Here is a 23,254-nt window from a genome sequence, read left to right as displayed (position 1 = left end):
AAGTATCTCTACTTGAACGAAACTTATAGAGAGAGTATCAACATTCGCAATCCAAATCTATATTATTAATTTTTTTATGAAATGTAGTTTCATACTATATACTTCCTCCGTCACAGTTTAGAAGACATGCACGTGTATCTAGGTCGTCAATTTAAATTATATAAAATATATTATTTGACATAAAAATTATGTCATTAAAAAATAGAACATCTAAAGTTTTAATGATATATTTTTTATAATATATGCATCTCATTAAGTTGGTCAAATTGATGGCCTACATACATGTACCGGAGTTGTAAGCTGAGACACAAGGAGTATATTTGATATTACTAGCAAAAGGACCCGTGCGTTGCAACGGAAGAAAAAAAAACCACCATCTTAAATGGCGATGACCACATTATGTTCATATCTCATCGCATGACTTCAAAAATTTGTTCACAAATGCAATAAAGTATTTTTTTTCTTTTACTTTTATTCACAATTCACAAGTTGAAACAATATTCATTTTTTTAGAAAAAATTATCATGGTTGTCAAAAAACTTGATAACTCAAAGAATTATTCTGAATTTCAAGAAACATTTTTTAAAATATACTATAATATTCCGATCCACCATGAAAATTAATTCTTCAAAATTCACTCACGTATATAATTTGAAAGACTCAGAAGCATTACTGTTGAACTGCATACACTCGATCCTTATATGGTTGCATTAAAGAAATTTCGCAAAATGATGGACTTTTTTTAATTCAAAAATGTTTTCTTCAAAATTACGATTTTTTTAATATGTAAACATTTTTACAAAAATCCCGTACAATTTTTGAATTTGCAAACATTTATGTAAATATAATTTTTTGGATTTCGAAAGTTTATTTTTGATTTATTTGAATTAGAAAAAAGGAAAAAGGAACAGATAAATAATATTAACTAAAAAACTAAAAAATAGGCCCCCACCCATGGGCTGGGCCAAATGGGCGTGCTGTGTATTTTCCAGCGAGCAGAGCGTAGTATAGCTGGTCCCTATGCTTAGGCCGGCCCATGGGAGGATTTCCTGCAAAATGTTTTTTATAACTTATACTCCCTCTGTTCCATAGTATAAGTCTTTTTAGAGATTTCACTAGAGGACTACATACGGATGTATATAGACATACTTTAGAGTGTAGATTCATTCATTTTGCTCCGTATGTAGTCCCATAGTGAAATCGCTTAAGAGACTTATATTTAGAGCATCTCCAACAGCTGCGCTAAACTAGCGCCGCGACGCAAATTAGGCCGTTTTAGCGCGCGCGACGCGGCAGGAGGCTCCAGTGGGCGCGTAAAAACCGCGCGCGCTATAAGAAGTTGGGCGCGCGGTCGGATACACTATCCCGCGCTGTGTATTTGGGGCTCCCGCTTCCGCGCGCGACACACTCGAGCGCTCGCGCCGCACTCTCTCCTCTCCTCCTCGTACGCACCGCGCGCCGGCTCCGGCGCCCTGCCACCCATGGACGCGCACACCGGCACCCCGCTCACCCCGTTGTACAGCCGGGACCCCCCCCCCCCCCGCCGCCGCCATCGCCGCAGCCGCCGGAAACCCTAGCGCGGGGAGTGTTGGCGTCGCCATCGCCGGAGCTCCGCCGAGCGTCGGCCTCGCGCGCAGCCTCTTCTTGCCGTCGCGGATGAACACGGCGACGGGTGGCGTCGCGCCGGCGCCGTCCCGTGCCGCCGCCGCACCATCGAAGCTTCGAGCGTGACCTCGGCGGCATGGGTGGCGGTGGCATGGGTGCACCTCCGGCCGCCATGGGAGGCATGTGTGGCTTTGGAGCACCCTCCGACGCTACGACCGCCATGGGAGGCATGAGTTTTGCTTCTCTCATGGGAGGCATGGGTGCACCTCCGGCCATGGGTGGAATGTCTTTCGATGTGCCTCCTCACACACATTCCCATGAAGATGCCGTTGAAGATCTTGCCAACACCGTAGGAGCTTCACGTGATGTGGTGCGTGATGAGGTTAGGAAGGAAGATTCATCTTCGGAGGCGGAAGAATCGTCTTCGGAAGATGAGGACGAAGACGAGGAAGATGATTGATGTGTCTTTCATTTATGTCTTGAACTTTAGTTTGCATTTTGAACTTGGTTGGATGAACTTGTGGGCATGAACTTTTATTCATCAACTTGTTTGTGTCAAATTTCACATGTTCATTGCATTTTGATGAATGTTTCAAACTCATTTTGTGTCCAAAATGCCATATATGTTAAAATGTCCAGCGAGTCACGCGCGCTGCATTTTAGCGCGGCTGCTGGAGACAGCGCTGCGCGCCGTGCCAAACCAGGCGATGTGCGTGCGGCAAACCAATCTTTTCGCGTGGCGCGTTCGGCGCCTGTTGGAGATGCTCTTAGGAATGGAGGGAGTAGGTGGCATTGATGGGTAATATTAGAGAATTTTGGAGAGTTAAATACACCACGGGTGCCTTAACTTGTCATGTCCAGTCAGTTTAGTGTCTAAAGTTGAAAAATACATGAAAGTGGCGCTCTAACTTGTCCGGCTGTGCAAATACGATGCCTCGTACAGTATCCAGGCATATGCCTTGCCCGCATAGCGAGCCATTGTGATCAGAGGCGGACCACGAAAAAAATTTAAGGTGGGGCGAAGTCTCACTAAGATTCTTTTATGCGAATCAAAAGAGTCAATAGACATTAACAATGCACACCGATAATGAGAATGTAGACATGTTTCAATGAAAAACAAAACCTAAAACATACCGATAATGAAGCTTTTAATGACGTCTAGAAGACCCTGGCAATGGCAGTGCATACCCTCCTTCTGAAAATCTTCCTTAATTTTACGAAGATCAATACTTTTGAAGATCCCTCGCTCAATGTAACACACCATTAAGTCATTAAGCCAGCCATCAGACATCTTGCTGCGCAACTCGGTCTTGATGATTTTCATTGAGGAGAAGGCTCTTTCAACTGTTGCCGTCGCTACCGGTAGTAGCAATGCTAACTCAATGAGACGATAAACAGTAGGAAACATGACATGCCTTTCAAGTTCAACCATCCTTTTAGCTAGGCTTGCAATATCATGACAATCTCTAAAATCTTCAATTCTTCTCATATGGATAATGAATAGCTCAAGATTATCAACTATATGTTCACGTTTATAATCTGAGAAATCCTCATGATAAATCTCTGTGAGTCTAGCAAGCTTATTCATATTGAACCTAGAAAAAGAATTTCTTGGGTCAAGACAAGAGAAGTTCTGGAGCAGCTCTGAAGATACCTCATTAAAACGGTGATCAAACTCTGTGATGATGGAGTCTATAGCAGCATAGAAGGTGTCCACACGGAAAAAATGATCAGCTGTGACATTGTTTCGTCCACCTTTTCTTGATTTTCCCCACTTTGTAAAGATGTCATCCATCTTTGGTATTGGAATGTCATTTTTGGTGCAAAAGGCTTTGACATCTTCCAAGAGTGGCACCCAACCATCATTTCTCCAGTTGATCAAACGTGTTCTCACATCTGTAACCAATGACATTGCCTGAAATGAGACAATTACAATTTTAGACGCATGTTTGTTTACATGAGCGAAATATATCATAGATTATAGAAGGTGTCTACATATAACAAGATCCATCACAATATCACATACCTGAACAACATTTTGATCCTTCTTTTGCAATAGAAGAGACAAATCATTTGTCATACGAAGGATTTTTAGCATCATCTTCAGAATGAATACGAAGCTAAAAGTCTCCATTTGATGAACCAAACCTCCTGCCCTACATGGAACACGCACATCATCCTCCACAATGCCCAGAACTTCTATGACTGCATCCCACATTGATTCAATGCGAGATAAGGTTGTGTAATGAGAGCCCCATCTTGTATCTCCGGGTCTGACCAAGGATGTTTCTTGATTTCTCCCTCTTCCCGTGGGCATCTCACCTCTCTCAATCTTATCCAAAAGAACTTCTTTTTGCTTGTCAAGCAATTTATCCTTCCTCTTGCAAGATGAAGTACTAAGATTAGCAATCATGGTCACATATTCAAAAAAATCCTCAACACCCTTGCAGCATCTCGAAACAGCAACAACTACCAACTGCAATTGGTGGGCAAAGCAATGGATATAGAAAGCATATGGGTTCTCATCTCGAATTAACTTCTGCAGGCCATTGAATTCCCCTCTCATATTAGATGCCCCATCATACCCTTGCCCTCGTAGTCGTGCAACAACTAGACCGTGTTTAGCAAAAACCTCCAACAATGCTTTCTTTAAAGAAGCAGATGTTGTGTCCGGGACATGTTTAATGCCTAAAAATCGTTCAATGGTCTCTCCTTGCTTGCTCACATACCTATGGAAAGTCATAAAATTAGTTGACCACTACATAGAACAAAATGATCAAAACGCACACATACACTTAAAACTTAAACACATACCTGAGAACCACGACCATTTGTTCTTTCACAGATATATCTCGACACTCATCAATAAGAACCGAGAAACGACAATCACCCATATCTTCTTTTATTGCTGTGGTGACCGCATTTGCACAATGAGAAGCAAGGATTTTTTGAATTTTTCCGGAAGTCATTTTGGCATTCTTAGGGCAAAGCTCATCAAATGCAACTTTCACTTCTGGAATTCTTTCTTTCACCCAATCAAGTAGCTCTAAAAAGTTTCCCTTGTTCAAAGAAGTAGTGGATTCATCGTGTCCACGAAATGGTTCACCTTGCAATGCTAGATAACTTACAATGCCCAAAGATGTGTCCACACGAGTTTCATACTTGACCAGTGCATCTTTGCTATAAGTTGTAACTTTACTTTTCACACTTGCCCTTTGATTTTTAAAATCATCACATGCTGTTTTTGAAATATTGTGGATGCTACATGGACCACCAACATGTTTACGGAATGCGGCAACCGCATTTTTCCAACAATCAAAACCCAATTTGGAGAAAACATCATGCCCAAACTTATCATCCATTCGGTCATGCTTAAAAAGATAACAATAGAAGCAATAGGCCTTATGCTTTGTTGCACTATATTCCAACCAATCAAATTCCTTATACCATTGTGGCCGGAAGCATCTACCATCTCTATTCGGGGGAAAAGTGCAACTTGTTGGTTGAGTTGCACCCATTCGTATATAAGCAAATCTAACATCATCTTTAATGTTGGAGGCAAATCTATCAAGTGAAATGCGAAGTCCTGGATCACCATCTATATAATCTTCACTAAAAACAGTTATACCTTCTACTCCATGAACTTCAACATTCTCTTCCACTATAGCTTCAACAGAATCTATAGTTTGTTCTTCCACTTGAGTGGCATGTACAGAAATATTGACACTTTCCTGGGTGCTTGGGTTCGATTTCGAGCTGCTGCCACTACCAAGCACTTCAAAATATCTTGTCAAACCTACAATTCACAACATTAATACATGATACATCACTACAAACATATTTGCTTGAATTAAAGACTTGAAGCTGCTGTAAAAATGCTACAAGATTTAAAAAAAATGAGAAACTACCTCCTCTCATTTTCTTTTGATTTGCTATGTTCTTTCCCTTCCTTTCCATCTTCAAAAATTAAAAAACTAGAAATTTGATGGGCAATCAGAAAATCTGGAGGTAATCTCCTTCTGAAAATTTGGGGATAATCCCCAGCCCCGTTTGCCGAGGGGCCAGCCGCCGCCGCCCGTTTGCTGGCCCGCGCCCCCGAAGGCCGCAGCCTCGGCTGAACCTGCACGCCGCCGCGGCGTCCTTCGGAGTCAGAGCCCAGCGCCCCAGCCGTCGCCCGTTTACTGGCCCGCGCCGCCGCAAGCAGCAGCCCCGGCTGAACCCGCGCCGCCACCGCCCGTTTGCTGGCCCGCGCCGCTGCGGTGTCGCTCGGAGTTGGAGCAGCCGCCGCCTAGGGTTTGATATGCGCAGAGGGTGCGGTGCTTCTGTGCGTGTCGTGGAGACTGGGATGGTCCGTGCTCGTAATGGCCTGTGTTGGTGCGAACTGCCACGGGGAGAGGACCGCACCGGTTGGGCTAATGGGCTTAGTGGCCGGGTTAAGTAGTGATTAGTATTAGGTATAATTTTTTTTTTGCTACAAATCAAGGTATGGCAGGTGCCATACCCTGCCCACCGGGGAGCTCCGTGACTGACTACCAAGCACTTCAAAATATCTTGTCAAACCTACAATTCACAACATTAATACATGATACATCACTACAAAAATATTTGCTTGAATTAAAGACTTGAAGCTGCTGTAAAAATGCTACAAGATTTAAAAAAAATGAGAAACTACCTCCTCTCATTTTCTTTGGATTTGCTATGTTCTTTCCCTTCCTTTCCATCTTCAAAAATTAAAAAACTAGAAATTTGATGGGCAATCAGAAAATCTGGAGGTAATCTCCTTCTGAAAATTTGGGGGTAATCCCCAGCCCCGTTTGCCGAGGGGCCAGCCGCCGCCGCCCGTTTGCTGGCCCGCGCCCCCGAAGGCCGCAGCCTCGGCTGAACCTGCACGCCGCCGCGGCGTCCTTCGGAGTCAGAGCCCAGCGCCCCAGCCGTCGCCCGTTTACTGGCCCGCGCCGCCGCAAGCAGCAGCCCCGGCTGAACCCGCGCCGCCGCCGCCCGTTTGCTGGCCCGCGCCGCTGCGGTGTCGCTCGGAGTTGGAGCAGCCGCCGCCTAGGGTTTGATATGCGCAGAGGGTGCGGTGCTTCTGTGCGTGTCGTGGAGACTGGGATGGTCCGTGCTCGTAATGGCCTGTGTTGGTGCGAACTGCCACGGGGAGAGGACCGCACCGGTTGGGCTAATGGGCTTAGTGGCCGGGTTAAGTAGTGATTAGTATTAGGTATAATTCTTTTTTGCTACAAATCAAGGTATGGCAGGTGCCATACCCTGCCCACCGGGGAGCTCCGCCACTGATTGTGATGGCGGCCCGCATGTTAGTGACCGGGAGCATTTTTTACATCCAACCCCTCACATTTTATTTATTTACTCATAATTGTATCACATACAGATGCATACTGATGGGTCCAACCTGTCAGGTTTGGGTCCCACATATCAGCTACACCAAGCACGGTTGTATGTGCAAATCATAGATATAATGAAAATTATAATAATGATACCGTGCAAGATATTAAAGAAAAATAAGAAAGAAAAAAGGGATCTGAAGTTTCGAACCTAGGAGCTCACGTGTGCCACCCTTGCAATCTAGCCGATAAACCAAGCAAAATCTTATGTTCATTTAGAGCATCTAGTTGGAATTTTTCTATGAATTTATTTATCTCACCCTCTAAAAAATGTAAACATTATTTCTCCATTTTAGGCATCACGTGGTGTCGTGCCTCGTGGTTATATTGTTCACCGAGGGACCTCTGCTAACCGTTTGATGCCTAAATGAGATAATTTACTTCTTAACCATTTTAGTATCAAGGGAGATTTAGGGAATGTGTTGGTGCATTTGAAAAAAAAAAGCTTTTGAAACATGTGTCACGGGTATTATAAAATTATAAACTTATATTTGAAAGATGTTTGTCATGCGTTCAAGAAAATGACAACATGTATTTTTATAAATGTTCAACGTGCATTGAAAATGTTATTGTGTAAAATTGTTCTTACATTTATACAAACACATTTAAGATATTTTAATACATTTCTAAAATTATTATTATTACACACTAATTTCTAATGCACATCGAACAATTACATTGTCAATTTTTCTGTAATTGTTTATTTTAAAAATATAGTAATACAATGAAGATACACACTAATTGTCCGTGCTTGTGGTCCTGCATGAAGATACATAAATTTACACAACAATTTTTAATATACATTGAACTGTCTAAATCCACATAAATTTTTTAAAACGTACACAATAATAAAAATATAATAGATGTTTAAAATACACAATAATGCCCTACCGATAATTACTGTATATTTATTTGGTAAAAATTACATATCATGAAAATTAAACATGATCTTGATTTTTTCTACAAAATTGTAGCAAATGTGTTGAGGAATTGCAGAACGATACGCAGAACGATACGCCGAATTGGTCTGTATATATTTCTAGCTAATACTATTACGTATAACTTAGTTTGGCTCGGTGACCAGCATGTTATTGCATTAAGCAGGATGTCCCATCTTCAAATTTTCATCCCAACAAAAATAAAAAATTACTCGTTCACTTCCACCCACCGACTTGTGGGCCGCCGTCATGCTGGCACGTCACACGGGCAAGGCGTACATCCAAATACGGTAGGAGGCACCGTATTTGCACGGTCGAACAAGTTAAAGCATCATTTTTGTGTATTTTACAACTTTAGACATCAAACTGACCGCATATGACAAGTTAAGGCATCCTTGATGTATTTAACTCAATTTTGGAGGTAATTTTAATGTTCACGAAGTTCACGAAGTTTGACCTGGCACAAATTTTATACGCCAAGTAAAAAAAGAAACGGAGGCCGGAGGGAGTACAAGTAAACATGTTCACGCAGGAAGCAAACCACGAGGAATCCTCTCCACGACTATCCTGGGGCAGATTTATCCAGTTTTACACATTTCAGGGGCCTAAATATCGAATTTGAAACTTTATATTTTTTTAACTGTAAATATTATAATTGCAAGCATCAATGAACTAGGCGGTTGGTGGGGGCTGAGAGCATCTCTAGTGGATGGTGTATATGGAGGTGGATGGTAAATATACACGATGCAAACTGAAAAATGCTTCCGAGTGGAACGTGTATACGGGCGTGCAAGTTATACACGTCCATCCACGAGGCTACTCCTCGTGGAAATAAACATGAGCCAGCCACGCTCGTGGAGCTCGCGTCGTCCCAACGTGGCATGCGGGCGGGCGGGGTGCGGGCGGGCTGCTGGCGGCACTGTGCGGGGCGGGCTGCTGGCGGCGCTGCGGGCGGCGGGGTGGCGGCGGGGTGCGGGGCGGGCTGCTGGCGGCGCTGCGGGCGGCGCTGTGCGGGGCGGGCTGCTGGCGGCGCTGCTGGCGGCGCGCTCCTCCACCTGCTGCAGCGCTTCGGCTCCGGGTACTCGCCGGAGACGAGGTTGGGGCCGTCGCTGTGGTGGCCCATCGGCCACCCTAGCGGTGGGAATGGAATGAGGGAGGCACCCTCGAGTCCATGGACATCTTGGATGCCACGGGGAAGGCTGCCGGCGACGAGGGAGACAGCTGCAATGCGGCGAAGCTTCCCTGTTTCTTGTTCTCTGAACCTCTCTGCACTACTGAATCTCACCTAAAGCTTATCTTGCAGAGGGGAAAAGAAGGAGGGGAATATACACGTCCTAATTTACACGTTCCAAAAAATTAGGACGTGTATAATTTAACAACGTGTATATCTTCATATACACGTTCAAATTTACACCATCCACTAGAGATGCTCTAATAGTCGACGAGGTACGGCATGGTGTAGAGCCCGTTCTCCACGAGCGTCCCCACCATTTCCCACACCTGCTTCTCCCTCGCCCGCTCCTCGATCACGCCGGCGATGTCCTCCTTCACGTCGTACCTCATGGTGCCGATGAGCTCCTCCGTCGTCGGGCCCAGGTGGGTCGTGTCGAGTATGAACCCACCGTCGCCACCGCCGAGGACGCGCACCAGGCTCGGGCCGCCGAGCAGGTTGTGCTTAGAGGACAGGGCCTCCTGGTACGCGCCGGCGAGGAGCACGGCCACGTAGTAGCCGCCGAGCACAGGGTCCAGCGGGTGCAGCGGCAGCGTCTCAGCGCCGCCGATGAACTTCTCGATCCTCCCGTCGCTGTCGCAGGTGAGGTCCACGAGCATGGCCATGCGGGTCGGCCGCTCGTGGAGCCGGCTCACCGGCATCATCGGGAACAGCTGCCGGTTGCCCCAGAAGTCCGACACCAGCGAGAAGACGGAGAGGTTCATGTGGTAGTTGTAGATGGTGGTCGTGTCAGCCATGACGCTCTTGGACAGCTTCTTCCCCAGCTTGTACATCTCGATGCCATGCTTCTTGATGCCCGCTGCCGCCGCGTCACCCTTCAATAGCGCGCTCGGCTGCTGCTTCGAGGCGAGCTCATGGATCATGGCGTGCAGCTGCTCGATGGTCTCGCCGTCGTCTCTCGGCTCGGGGATCGCCGAGAGCGCCTCAAGGATGATCATGGAGTGGTGGGACGCCATTGTAGAAGTTAATCATGTTGTTTCTTTAGGATTAGGAAAGAAAGCCAAACCGAGTCCTAGTAGTATTAGGATTCCTAGTCCTAGTCTATTTCCATAGTCCCTTGTGGACGTGTATAAAAGACACCCTGGGGGTGTTGATTGTAACACCAGAAAAACGAAAAGCAATACAAAGCAAAGGCTCGACACGGGCCTTTAGCCATCAAATCCATCGATCAGTTTTATTCGTGTCGCTAGTTACGCAAGTTCCGTCAAGTAGCCGGCCGAAGCAAGAATCGCGTAGGCACGCCTATACAGCTGCATACGCACGTTCAAAAGCCGACAATTGGTATCTAGAGCCTCGATGATCTACGATCTACGATGACGGACAGCGACGCTGAGTCGGTCAAGTCCTGCAGCGGCGGTGCTAAGGCGAACAAGAATGGCGACAAGGTGAAGAAGGGCGTCAAGTCAGCAACCAGTGGTGGAGGAATGAGCGGCGCCAACGTCCAGGCGCATCGCAACATCCCCATCCAGTACCCGATGCTCACCGACGCCAACTACGACGTGTGGGCGGTGAAGATGAAGATTATTCTTTGATCCCTTCGAGTGTGGGAGGCCATCACGGACGACGACGTCGACGAGGAGCGCGACGAAGGTGCCATGGCCGCCATAGCCCAGTCCGTGCCGGATTCCGTGCTAATGACATTGGCGGAGTTCGAGACGGCAAGGGAGGCGTGGAACGCACTCAAGGAGATGAGGATCGAAGAAGATCGTGTCACTAAGGCTCGGTCACAAGTGTTGAAGCGCCAATTTCACAAGTTGCAGATGGAGGAAACTGAATCGGTGAACGACTATGCCATGTGTCTTGCTACTTTGGTGGGAGAGATCCGCGCGCTTGGTGCAAAGCTCGAGGAGACCAAGATTGTGGAGAAATTTTTCAGTTCAGTGACTGACAAATTCACGTACATCATCGGCACGCTCGAACAGCTTTACGACATCGACGACGTGACCATAACGGAGGCGATCGGACGCCTGCGGACATGGGAAGAGAATGCTCGTGGTGTCGAAAAGGCAACGGAGGAGGTAGTGACCAACTCATGTACTCGCGCGCAGATTGGGAGGCCCCAAGTAGCAAAGGGAGGCGTGACGGTGGCGAAGGCTCAAGCAACACGAAGGGCGATGGACAAACCGGAAAAGGCAAAGGAAAAGGCAAACCACAAGGTCGTGGTAAGGTGGGCCAATCTAAAGAGCAGAAACCACGGAACTTGGACTTGTCCGAGGTCAAGTGCTATAACTGCAATAAGATGGGTCACTTTGCGAAGGATTGCTCAAAGCCTAACAAGCGGGAGATCAAGGCAAATTTGGCAAAGCAGGAAGACGAAGGTCCAGGTCTTCTGATGGCCGAAGTTTGTGATCTCGCTGAAACGGTGGTTGTGAAACCAAGCCGGAAGGTGCTACTTCATGAGGAAAAAGTGACACCAAAGTTATCCGGTGATCAGAACGTGTCGTGGTATCTCGACACGGGTGCCAGTAACCACATGACGGGGTGCAAGGAGAAATTCCTCGAGCTGGAATACGATGTTGAAGGCTCGGTCAAGTTCGGTGATGGTTCAGCTGTGGACATTTGCGGGCAAGGATCTGCCCTCTTTGAGGGTCTCACAGGCGAACATCGCATACTCACCGGAGTGTACTACATCCCACGGCTGCGCAACAACATCATCTCTATTGGGAAGCTTGACGAGAATGGATGCAAGGTGAATATCGAGAGCGGAGTGATGACGATCTTCGACAACCTCCGAAACGTGCTAGCTCGTGTTAATCGCACACGGAATAGGCTATATATCCTCAACCTTGATCAATCTCAACCGGAGTGTTGGCTCGCCAAGAGTGATGATGATTTGTGGTTATGGCATGCTAGATTTGGACACGTTAACTTCTACGCCTTGAAGAAGATATCAAAGATGGAGATGGTATCCGGGATGCCAGTTATCGACCATGTTGATCGAGTATGTGACGGGTGCTTGGTTGGAAAACAGCACCGCAGGCCATTCCCTGCTCAGTCTACCTATCGTGCAAGTGATGCACTCGAGCTGCTCCATGGTGATCTATGTGGCCCTATCACCACGGCAACTCACGCTGGAAAGAAGTATTTCTTCCTTGTGGTAGCCGACTACTCGAGATATATGTGGGTCATTCTCCTACGGTCTAAAGATAAGGCGTTTGAAGCATTCAAGAAGCTGAAGGCTGCAACAGAGATGGAACACAAGCTGAAGGTTCGCGCTCTACAGACAGATCGCGGCGGAGAGTTTACGTCGAATGAGTTCAACGACTACTGCGAGAAGATTGGCATAAAGAGGTTCCTCACGGCACCTTACACGCCGCAGCAGAATGGGGTCGTTGAAAGGCGCAATCGAACCGTCGTTGACATGGCAAGGAGTTTACTCAAGAGCAAGAACCTGCCGGGGACTTTTTGGGGAGAAGCTGTCTCGACGGCGGTCTATCTTCTCAACCGGGCTCCAACGAAGGCGGTGATCGGCAAGACTCCGTATGAAGCAATTTACGGACGTAAGCCGAATGTGTCTCATCTACGGACATTCGGGTGCGTGGCACATGTGAAGACGGCGGAGCCGCACCTCTCAAAGCTTGCCGATCGTAGCACCAAGATGGTGTTCATCGGATACGAGAGCGGTTCTGGCACCAAGGCATACCGTTTCTACGATCCACAAACCAAGCGTCTACGGATTTCACGCGACGTCGTGTTTGAAGAAAACCATGCGTGGAATTGGAGCGCCGCAGCCGACGATGCTCCAAAAAGTAACATATTTGCAGTTGAATTTCCAACTGATGATGATGCAGGGGAGGATGTCCAGGTGGTTGGCAAGACGCCCAACCAAGGTGAACACAATGGTAGTGATCATCATGGTGCCGACACCGACAACGGCGTGCATAGGTCGCAAGGAAATAGCGACAACGCCGCGCACGACACAGGCGGAGATCTCGACGAAAACATCGACAACGAGGCGCATAGTGACGACGACAATCAAGATGATGGTCACGGTCACGACAACTACGCCGACGACACGGATGTCGATGACACACCAGGGTCTCAGCCGTCTTCCTCAAGTGCATCAACACTGACACAATTTGTGTCGCCTCCTTCGCAAGCCACAACGGACTCCTCAGGGCCTCGTCGCTACAAGACCCTCAAGAAAGTCTACAAGTACACAAAGCCAGTTACGCTCGAGTACTCCGGACTATGTCTGTTCGGAGTTGAGGAGCCGGCGAACTTCGTAGAGGCGAGCAAAAGTCCTAGCTGGACGCACGCCATGGATGAGGAGATGAAGGCAATTGAGAGCAATGGCACGTGGACTTTGGTAACCCGACCTCCAAACCAAAAGACGATAGGTTTGAAGTGGGTTTACAAGTTAAAGAAGGACACAAAGGGTGCCATTATGAAGTACAAGGCAAGACTCGTTGCAAAGGGCTACGTTCAACGTCAAGGAGTTGACTATGATGAGGTGTTTGCACCGGTTGCTCGAATCGAGACGGTGAGAGTGCTCCTAGCTTTGGCAGCACAAGAGGATTGGAAGGTTCATCATATGGATGTTAAATCCGCTTTCCTCAACGGCGATCTCACAGAAGAAGTGTACGTGGAACAACCCCCTCGGCTACGAGAAGAAAGGCGAAGAAGGGAAAGTTTACAAGCTCAAGAAGGCACTTTACGGGTTGAAGCAAGCGCCAAGAGCTTGGAACTTAAAGTTAGACCGAAGTTTGGTCTCGCTCGGGTTCAAGAGATGTCCCCTCGAGCACGCAGTCTATACAAAGAACTCCAAAGGCTCAAACCTGCTAGTTGGAGTTTATGTCGACGATCTGATTATCACCGGAGATAGCGTACAAGAAATTGAACGTTTCAAGGCGCAAATGAAGAACAAGTTTAGCATGAGTGATCTGGGATTACTCAGCTATTACTTGGGCATCGAAGTGAAGCAAAGCTCCGGAGAGATTTCCCTATGTCAATCGGCTTACGCGGTCAAGTTATTGGACAAGTGTGGCATGTCAGATTGCTACGCGACACAAGTTCCAATGGACCAACGTCACAAGTTGAGCAAGCGTAGCTCAAATCCGTCGGTGGACACCACAATGTATCGAAGCGTTGTGGGTAGCCTAAGATACTTGGTGCATACCCGACCTGACTTGGCTTATTCAGTCGGGATCGTGAGTCGTTTCATGGAGAATCCGACAATCGAACACATGAGCGCGGTCAATCAAATTCTACGCTATGTGAAAGGCACAATTAATCTTGGCTGCACGTATAGAAAGGGAAAGGAATGGTTGATCCTTCGTGGATATTCAGATAGTGACATGACAGGTGATGTTGATGACCGAAAGAGCACAACGAGCATGGTATTCTACCTTACCCCGAATCCGATTAGCTGGAATTCTCAGAAGCAAAAGGTGGTGGCATTGTCTTCATGCGAGGCAGAATACATAGCGGCAAGCACGGCGGCTTGTCAAGCAGTGTGGCTGAGAAGACTCCTAGCTATTCTTGCAAAGCGGGAGGTGCAGAAGGTGTCATTAAAGATTGACAACCAAGCTGCAATCTTATTGTGCAAAAATCCGGTTCATCACGAAAGGAGCAAGCACATAGATACCCGGTTCCACCATATCCGGGAGTGCATTGAAGAAGGGTTAATCGAGGTTCAACATGTGAACACGAAAGACCAACTTGCCGATATTTTCACCAAGTCCCTCGGTCGACAGAAGTTCATCGAGATGAGGAGGAAAGTCGGAGTGCAAGAAGTGAAGTCAAGCAAAAAGATTAAGGAGGTGAATGTAGAAGTTAATCATGTTGTTTCTTTAGGATTAGGAAAGAAAGCCAAACTGAGTCCTAGTAGTATTACGATTCCTAGTCCTAATCTATTTTCATAGTCCCTTGTGGACGTGTATAAAAGACATCCTAGGGGTGTTGATTGTAACACCAGAAAAACGAAAAGCAATACAAAGCAAAGACTCAACACGGGCCTTTAGCCATCAAATCCATCGATCAGTTTTATTCGTATTGCTAGTTACGCAAGTTCCGTCAAGTAGCCGGCCGAAGCAAGAATCGCGTAGGCACGCCTGTACAGCTGCATACACACGTTCAAAAGCCGACAGCCATGGCGCGGCCGCTCTCGGTGCAGAGCACGGGGTGGGGAACGCCGTTGTCGTCGCACCTGAGCCGCACCGCCTGCACGATGCTCGACGCGTACTCCTCCAGCCCATACGCCACCGACATGTCGGAGCTACCCGACCGCGTCCCGTCGTAGTCGACTCCGAGCCCGCCGCCGCAGTCCAGCGTGGCCATCGCCTCCGCGCCACAGTCGTTCAGGAGGCCACAGTAGATCCCGGCGGCCTCGCTCGCCGCCCTCAAGACGATGTCCGTGGACGGGATCATGGAGCCGACGTGGAAGTGCAGCAGCTTGAGCCAGTGCAGCTTGCCCATACCCTTGAGCTTCCGGGCCACATCGTAGATCCTCTCCGCCAGGAGCCCGAACTTGCCATGCATGCTTGCCGCTTGCCCGCCGTCGACCCGAAATGGCCCGGTATCTTGGTGAGCAGCTTGGCGCGGACACCGATCGCCAGCTCGACGCCGAGCCTAATGCTCTGCTCCACAACGATGTCGAGCTCCTCCTCCATCCCAGCACGATGATGGCGTTCAGGCCCATGGCGCGCGCCGCCACCTCCATCCCAGCACGATGATGGCGTTCAGGCCCATGGCGCGCGCCGCCAGAGCGAGCGCGACGTAGTCCTTGTCCTTGTATCCGTTGCACACCAGGTAGGCGCCAGGCTTGGCCTTGGTGAGGCAGCTCATGGCGATGAGCAGCTCCGGCTTGGACCCGGCCTCGAGCCCGTAGCCGTACTCGTGGCCGAAGCGGACCATGTCCTGCACGACGGCCTTGTTCTGGCTCACCTTCACCGGGAACACGCCCTGGTAGACGGAGCGGTAGCCGGTGTGCTCGACGGCGGCCGCGAACGCGGCGTGCAGCGAGTCGAGCCGGTGCCGGAGCACGTCGGGGAAGCGGAGGATCATGGGGAACTGGAGCTTCCACTTCTCCTTGTCGTCGTGATCATCGGTGGTCGTCGTCGCTGCCGCTTGGTGGATGACGGAGACCAGGTCGATCTCCTGGCCCGGGGCCGTGCCGCGGCCGTGGGGTCGGACGCAGAGGTGGCCGTGCTTGTTCACGGCGAAGTAGGGGTCGCCCCAGCCATGGATGTTGTACACCCCACCGTAGTTCTTCGCTGCACGCCGTGAACAAGGGAAAACGGAAAAGAGAGAGCTCGCGTGAATTTTGGTACCGTGCTTGCTATAGTGGGAGACTGCTGCGTGTGGAGTTCCGGCTGGACCTTCCTCCGTTATATATACTAGCTGAATGCCCGTACGTTGCCACGGAACGAGACAATCTATAAATAAAGGAAATAATCTCTGAACTTGTTATTCTATAATAAATGCAAATGCAAATGCAGTTCAAGACCGCATCCAAACGAATATCAAATCCTCATGTCACTCTTGCAACACCACACATTTTTTAAGCCTCGTCACAATTCGTTTGATATTTCTCATACAGAAGCTTTATTTGCGAAGAACCCCCCAGAATTATTTTGCTACCTAGTAGTGATAGAAAGCACCCAAACATAAAAACAAGCAAACATGTCCCTATGGTACCGACCAACCCCTCCATACACCCCTGGTTTCCTTCTCAAACACCCAACCTAGAACAAGACAAGGTATCAATTCCTCTTACGTCTCAAACGGTCCCTAACTCCACACGTCGTGTTTATTCTCCTCTTAAGCTTCACCAAATCACCATCACGACTCTTGACATCACAAAGATACACATGATCAAGCATTAAGATTGCCGTAATGATATGATTAATGAGATAACGAAAGTGTGTTGACCAAGGCTGCAATAAGTTTCACACGATGGTCGTGCACTAAGTGCCTCGGTTTAAAACATGAATAATGAAGTGTTTGACATCTAACAACATCATCTCCCACCACCAATTGGAATTGTTTACCATTAATCCATGATGAATGAAAGAAGGAAACCATGTTGGGCGCCTACCATCAATGAGCAAACCATGTTAGTTTCTTCCCATCATTGTTACTCAAACTAAATTAATTCACGCCTACATATGCAATCAAGGCTGCCCTTTTTGCATCGTAGAAAAATCATATGTGATTTGTCGTACGTGAAGCATCACTCTTCTTATGCTTGCTTATTGCAATCATCTCTAAAATAATCATTTGCAATCAACGCACTTCTTCTTCCATTCAATGAGCCATCATTGTGTACAATCTGACATGTTACACACTGCAATTGATGTAGGCTAATAATATAATTTTTAAATCTTAGGTTGGAGCTTACCAAAGAGGCAACATAACAAGATGAAAAAGTAGAAAAGAAAATTCAAGGATGTCAAGAAGTCAGCTCGGCTGCACAGGAGGAAAGGCTAAGTGCCAAATGCTTCCAAAGGGAGGTTAACATTGTAAATAACTTCAGAGACCAACTATTCCACCCATGAAAAAAAAACTTACATATCCATCTCTTTGGCCTAAAAAGTTCTCTGCTAATTTTTTCCAAATCTGCCACACTACATAAGAGGTAAGGGAGTATAAATCTTACCACTATGTTAGCAACACTGCATAGATGTTTTTGGATCTTTTGGCCCCGTCTTCTCCAAGTGCTTCTCCTTTGTTCCTTGCAGTCATATATCTGGGAAGCATGTGAAATTCTCATCTTGTGAAACAAACCACTTTCAGGGTCCATTTGACACTTTCTTGGTCGGTGAAGATACGGCTGAAGTGTCTGACATTAAATTCAGCAACGATGGCAAGTCTATGCTTTTGACACAACTAACAACCTTATATATATTCTGGATGCATATGGAGGGGAGAAGGTCAGTTAGTGCTACAATTGCAGAATTTTGCTTCAGATATCGAGATGTAAAATGCATATTTTGCTCCGAATGTATTCCGTAGTAAAATGTTTGAAAACATTTATACTGCCTCCATCCTTAAATATAAGTCTTTTTAGACATACAAACTTCATAAGGATATACATAGACATACTTTGGAGTATAAATTCATTCATTTTGCTCCGTATGTAGTCTAATGGATTCCTTAAAAAGACTTATATTAGGAACATTTAGAAACAGAGGGAGTAAATTTCATTTCTTTCTGCCATGCTACAAACGAATGAACTGGTATCGGTCTTGCCATAGAAGAGAAATACGAAGATATATGAAGGTGAAGAAGACAAATACGAATAAGCACCCCTGCCTCAAGCAATCAAAAAAAACCTACCCCTTAAATATATATCCTAGCTATCAGGTAAGTTACCTCTCAGTTATTTTCAGAGACTTTAGCCGTCTAGTTCATTTTTTAGAAGTCAATTATTACGTGTCTTATGACCAAACTACTATAATTTGACTTTTTAGAATGTCCTTGAAACAAATGCTTTTGCTCTGCAGGACTGTACCTATCACCTAGTTAGTTTGAACAACAATAATTCATCAATGATGTTTTAGTTTAATGAGCATATTGCAAATTTAGCTTAGACACAGATAAGTATACAGTAACTTAAGAAAATAATTTCCAAAGAATAGGTGAGAATCCATGTGAAGATATTATAGAGAAAACTTACCATCCATGGATGAATTTCTGTAGGTGTTCTTCAAGAATTCGATGAAAAAATGATCATTGTGAGTAAGCGTCACTGGTCCAAATAAATGTTGCCAAAAACAAACGTAGCTATGAAGTAAATGTTGCAACCATATGAATCCTTCAGCAGACAAACCAAAAGCACTTAGCACAACTAATGCTAGATATATTTCTGTTCAGGTTGAGCCTAACTTCCAATATCTATCTTTCGGACATTCAACATCGAGCTATCCTCCACAATTTGTACTTACATGGGGTTAATTGGATAAGAAAATAACTGACCATATTTATATTTCTAATATGATGCCAGAAGGACGCACGTCCAACATAATTTGGAAGGGACCACCTTAGGTTCTTGGTGTCTTACATGATGATCCGGTAAGTGACTTTTTAAACAGATTGTTAACAAACTAAAAGAAATACAATCTACTGTATGAGGGAAGACTACTAGTGCAATTTTTTCAATTAAAAATATATATTACCAGTCTATTTTTCATTTAAGAAAATAAAAATTATGTTTGCATGAGAGAATATAACTTCTACAACAGAGAAATCTTAAAGCATGGGAACTAATGTGAGGAGTTTTGTTACATCAGGTTGTGATGTTGTCTCTTCTCCTCTATTGATACTATGGTTAATATCTTCATTTCTTATTATGCTAGCCTTAGAATTGAATACCATTTCAGCAAATAATCTCACCATCAGCTCATCTTTATTGGCAACTAATAAAGAACACAACAACAAAAGTACATTAATACTTGTTCCACTTTAACATGAAAATTAATGAAATTACAAGTAGTGGGAAGAAAAGAAAGCAACTTTTCTGTTCTGGCAATAAATCTTGCTGAATGACCAAAGCATCCAAGGCAAGCTTCTTGTATGCTCTCTTGATTACTTTTGCCTCAATAGTAAATACTGCAATAGAACATTTTCTGCATGACACAAGTAAAACATACTGCTACCCTTCCATTTCCAAAAATAAATTAAGATACTCAGTGCAAAACGGAAGATACGGAATTCTTTTACAAATTCTATATTATAGTATTCACCTTGCAAATTCACTCGAGTGTTCCTAAGAAACAGAAGGATTCAACCTCAAAAACCATGGTAACGATAATAAAAAAGGGTATTATCGCACTACCATGCTGGCAGCTTAATGATGGTGGCATGACATGTCGAATTGCGACCGTCATACATTAACGAGCACATCTTCGAATTCATTAAGTATTTGATGACACGCTCCTCGAGAAGCATTATTGATTTATATAAAAAAAGAATGAATTCCATAACTTGCATAGGTAGAACCAACATGTGAGTTGCAATGGTGAAAATAGCATATAAAAGGTGAAGGATTAAACGGAAAAATGCAACAGACCTGGTTCTAGAAGAATAGCTCCAGCACTGGATAGGTTGATGACGAGTTCAGCTTGCTTGTTATATGAAGCGCGCGACAGGCATGGTATGAATAGGTGTGGTACCTGCAATTTTGTAGCACACTAAAATGGTGTTAGAATGAGGTGTACATCACCTTCTGCTACGATAATCCCATCTAGTGTCAGATTCTATGCAAGTTGAAGTGCAAGGCCAAACAGGGCAAGTTCAAATTAAGTGTAAATCGCACAACACCAGCATATGAACCAACTAACACACATCTAAATCAATAAATGGCAGATATTAGAGAAGATTCAGTCCAATTGTCAAATTCTCTAGTGTCAGTGCCAGAACTATCCATCAGCTCCAGAAAAAATTGACCATTCACAACCCCTTCTAGGCTTCTACCTCTCTGTAATCTTACTGTAACTCTAGCCTTTTCCCATGGATCAATCTCAATTCTCTAGTGTCCTCTCTAATCTCTGTAATCGCGTTGTTCTGCAATAGCCTGTCCAAGAACAGGAAAGATGTTAAACACTTGCCCATCTTTCAAATGTCTAGAGGCTAGAGTGATACATTTTCAAAGAAACTGTACTGATAAATCTGAGCGACGAGCTTACACAGATTGTGGCCACTGACGACGGATGCTCCTCGACGGAGAGATGGACCGGCATAGTGTCAGTGCCAGAACTATCCATCAGCTCTAGAAAAAATTGACCATTCACAACCCCTTCTAGGCTTCTACCTCTCTGTAATCTTACTGTAACTCTAGCCTTTTCCCATGGATCAATCTCAATTCTCTAGTGTCCTCTCTAATCTCTGTAATCGCGTTGTTCTGCAATAGCCTGTCCAAGAACAGGAAAGATGATGAACACTTGCCCATCTTTCAAATGTCTAGAGGCTAGAGCGATACATTTTCAAAGAAAATGTACTGATAAATCTGAGCGACGAGCTTACACATATTGTGGCCACTAACGACGGACGCTCCTCGACGGAGAGATGGACCGGCGTGAGCAAAGGAGGGGCGGGGAGAAGGACGTACAACGCGGAGACGTAGCCGTCGGAGGAGCAGGTGACCATCCTCCAGCTGCAGGGGAGAAGGTACTTGCCGAAGCGCTCCAGCACGAATGCCTTCTTCTCCGGGACGATGCTCAGGCCCAGGTTCGCCGGGTCGGTGGCGGGTCGTAGAAGGACGGCGCAGGGTCCACTCCCCCGCGGTACCACCGCCCTTGCAGCAGCGCCGCCGTCGCGACTGCGGGGTTGGCGGTGACGGAGGCGGAGCGGAGGAGGTGGCCGGGGACGGCGCTGCGCGCAAGCATCCTGGTCGGCGGCGATGTTGCAGCAGCGCCGCCATCGCGACTGCGGGGTTGGTGGTGGCGGCGTCGGAGCGGAGGAGGTGGCTGGGGACGGCACTGCGCGCAAGCATCCGGGTCGCCGTCGACATCGCCGCCGACTGCGTGGTTGGGGGAGACCACGGAGGTCGGCGACGGCGATATGACGCCGCGGTCAACTCGCGAGAGAGGAGGGGATCGTGAGAGCGTGGGGGGAGGCAGATGCGTTTGTGGGTCGCGTTTTTTTTTTTGCCTTTTGACGGTTGGGTGGACGTGGGAGGGTCTGAGCGACGGGGAATGGATCGCCCAGGTGGTGCGTGCGTAAGTTTTAGTGGTTTTTTTTGAACCGTTATATTTGTGTGTGCTAGCGACGGTTTTTTGACTGGTTTACGAAGGGATTGAAAAAAATCGGTGAAAGGATGAAAAGGGGGACGAACGAACGAGAGGTCGAACCATCTTCCTGGTTGAACCATCACGACGGCACATCCCCCTTAATAGTAGAGATAAAGGGGGTAGCAAGAGGATCCAAAATGACGTTTTGTACCCATGCAATGCAAGAAGGCCTTTGATTATCTCAAATCCACACGTAAGGTGGCTGGTATTTCAGCGATGACAATTTCAGTCACGCAAAAATGATAAATTCCGGCAACAGACGGTAAGATATAAATTGAAACAAGAAAGTTGACATCTTTATGTCATTAAACCTGCTATAAATATTGTTTGAAGTTTTCATGTGCTCGTACTTGACGAGTAGCACTTATGACAGTCTTTGACTATTCATGGTTGATGTGGGCTTCACCGTATGGGATGAAGTCATGCATGCCTGACCGTAGCAACACGGGTGATGAGGACGGTGTTCGAGGAAAGGGAAATGTTACGGGGAGAAGCGCCGACCGTACGTTCGGTCGGTCTACCATACATAGACTAACCTAATGGTTTAGGTGGTGTTTTTTAATTTGAGGAAAGTAGGGAAGGGGCCCCACCCAGTTGAAATCAGGGGGCCGGAAGGATTAGTAGTTAGTTGAGTTACGTAGCCTTATGTATATTTTTACGTAAGTGTAGCATTTTTGGGTCTGACGAGCCGATTCTTTTATGTGCGTATGGTCGAGGGATCCACCAACGGCTCGTCCCTGCCCTGCTGCCGTCCACATCGTTTGTGCCTGTTCCGTCGACCGCCCGCATTGCCGGTTCCCGCATCTGTCGGACACCCGCATCACCGCTTCCAACCTCCACATGTCGTCCTCACTGTTGCCATGGTCGAGCCGCGCGTATACAAGTATTACAGCCGTCATCTAAAATAGCTTCAAGCGTTGTTGAAAAGAGCTTCAACCATAGATGAAGAAAGCTTCAATCGGTTCTACCCAGCAAGAAAAGCCGCAACCGTAGTTGCATTTTGCTACTATTGGCTAACATTTTTGCTACATCCATCAAAGTGGACCTGCGACCTAGCGACGGTTGCGACGATTTTTTGCTGCAACCGTAGTTGCATTTTGCTACTACTGACAAACTTTTTTTCTACATCCATCAAGGCGGTGTTGCGACCTTGCGACGACGATGACGTTGATTTTGTTGCAACCATAGTTAGATTTTTCTACTGCTGGCTAAATTTTTTGCTAGATCCATTGATGGACTCCCACAATGCTTCACGGGAGGCGAGATGTTGATGGTTGGTTGCTGTGAACCACGACGTCGACGGAGAGCACGGTGAGCAGGCTGACAATGGAGACGACGACGACGAGCACG

General features: G+C 46.5%; 1 protein-coding gene and 1 long non-coding RNA gene across 2 annotated transcripts; both read right to left on the bottom strand.

Moving 5' to 3' along the window:
* Positions 1–9,373: 9,373 nt before the first annotated feature.
* Positions 9,374–16,553, bottom strand: LOC123425026 (arginine decarboxylase-like; the record flags this gene model as incomplete). The annotated part of the gene is given in 4 exon segments (XM_045108697.1): positions 9,374–10,131; positions 15,269–15,659; positions 15,662–15,788; positions 15,838–16,553. Coding segments are annotated over 4 exon segments (1,992 nt in total), but the record flags the coding sequence as incomplete, so codon positions are not given.
* A 5-nt stretch (positions 16,554–16,558) lies between these two features.
* Positions 16,559–21,758, bottom strand: LOC123424495. Its single transcript, XR_006621692.1, has 4 exons — positions 21,138–21,758; positions 20,801–21,025; positions 18,793–20,688; positions 16,559–18,022 (listed from the first exon to the last, which is right to left on the bottom strand). It is a non-coding gene; the product is annotated as an uncharacterized LOC123424495 (long non-coding RNA).
* Between the last annotated feature and the right edge of the window lie 1,496 nt (positions 21,759–23,254).

Source organism: Hordeum vulgare, chromosome 2H (genome assembly GCF_904849725.1).
Source record: "Hordeum vulgare subsp. vulgare chromosome 2H, MorexV3_pseudomolecules_assembly, whole genome shotgun sequence".
NCBI classification, from domain to species: Eukaryota; Viridiplantae; Streptophyta; class Magnoliopsida; order Poales; family Poaceae; genus Hordeum; species Hordeum vulgare.
This window is presented reverse-complemented; position numbering and strand designations above follow the sequence as displayed.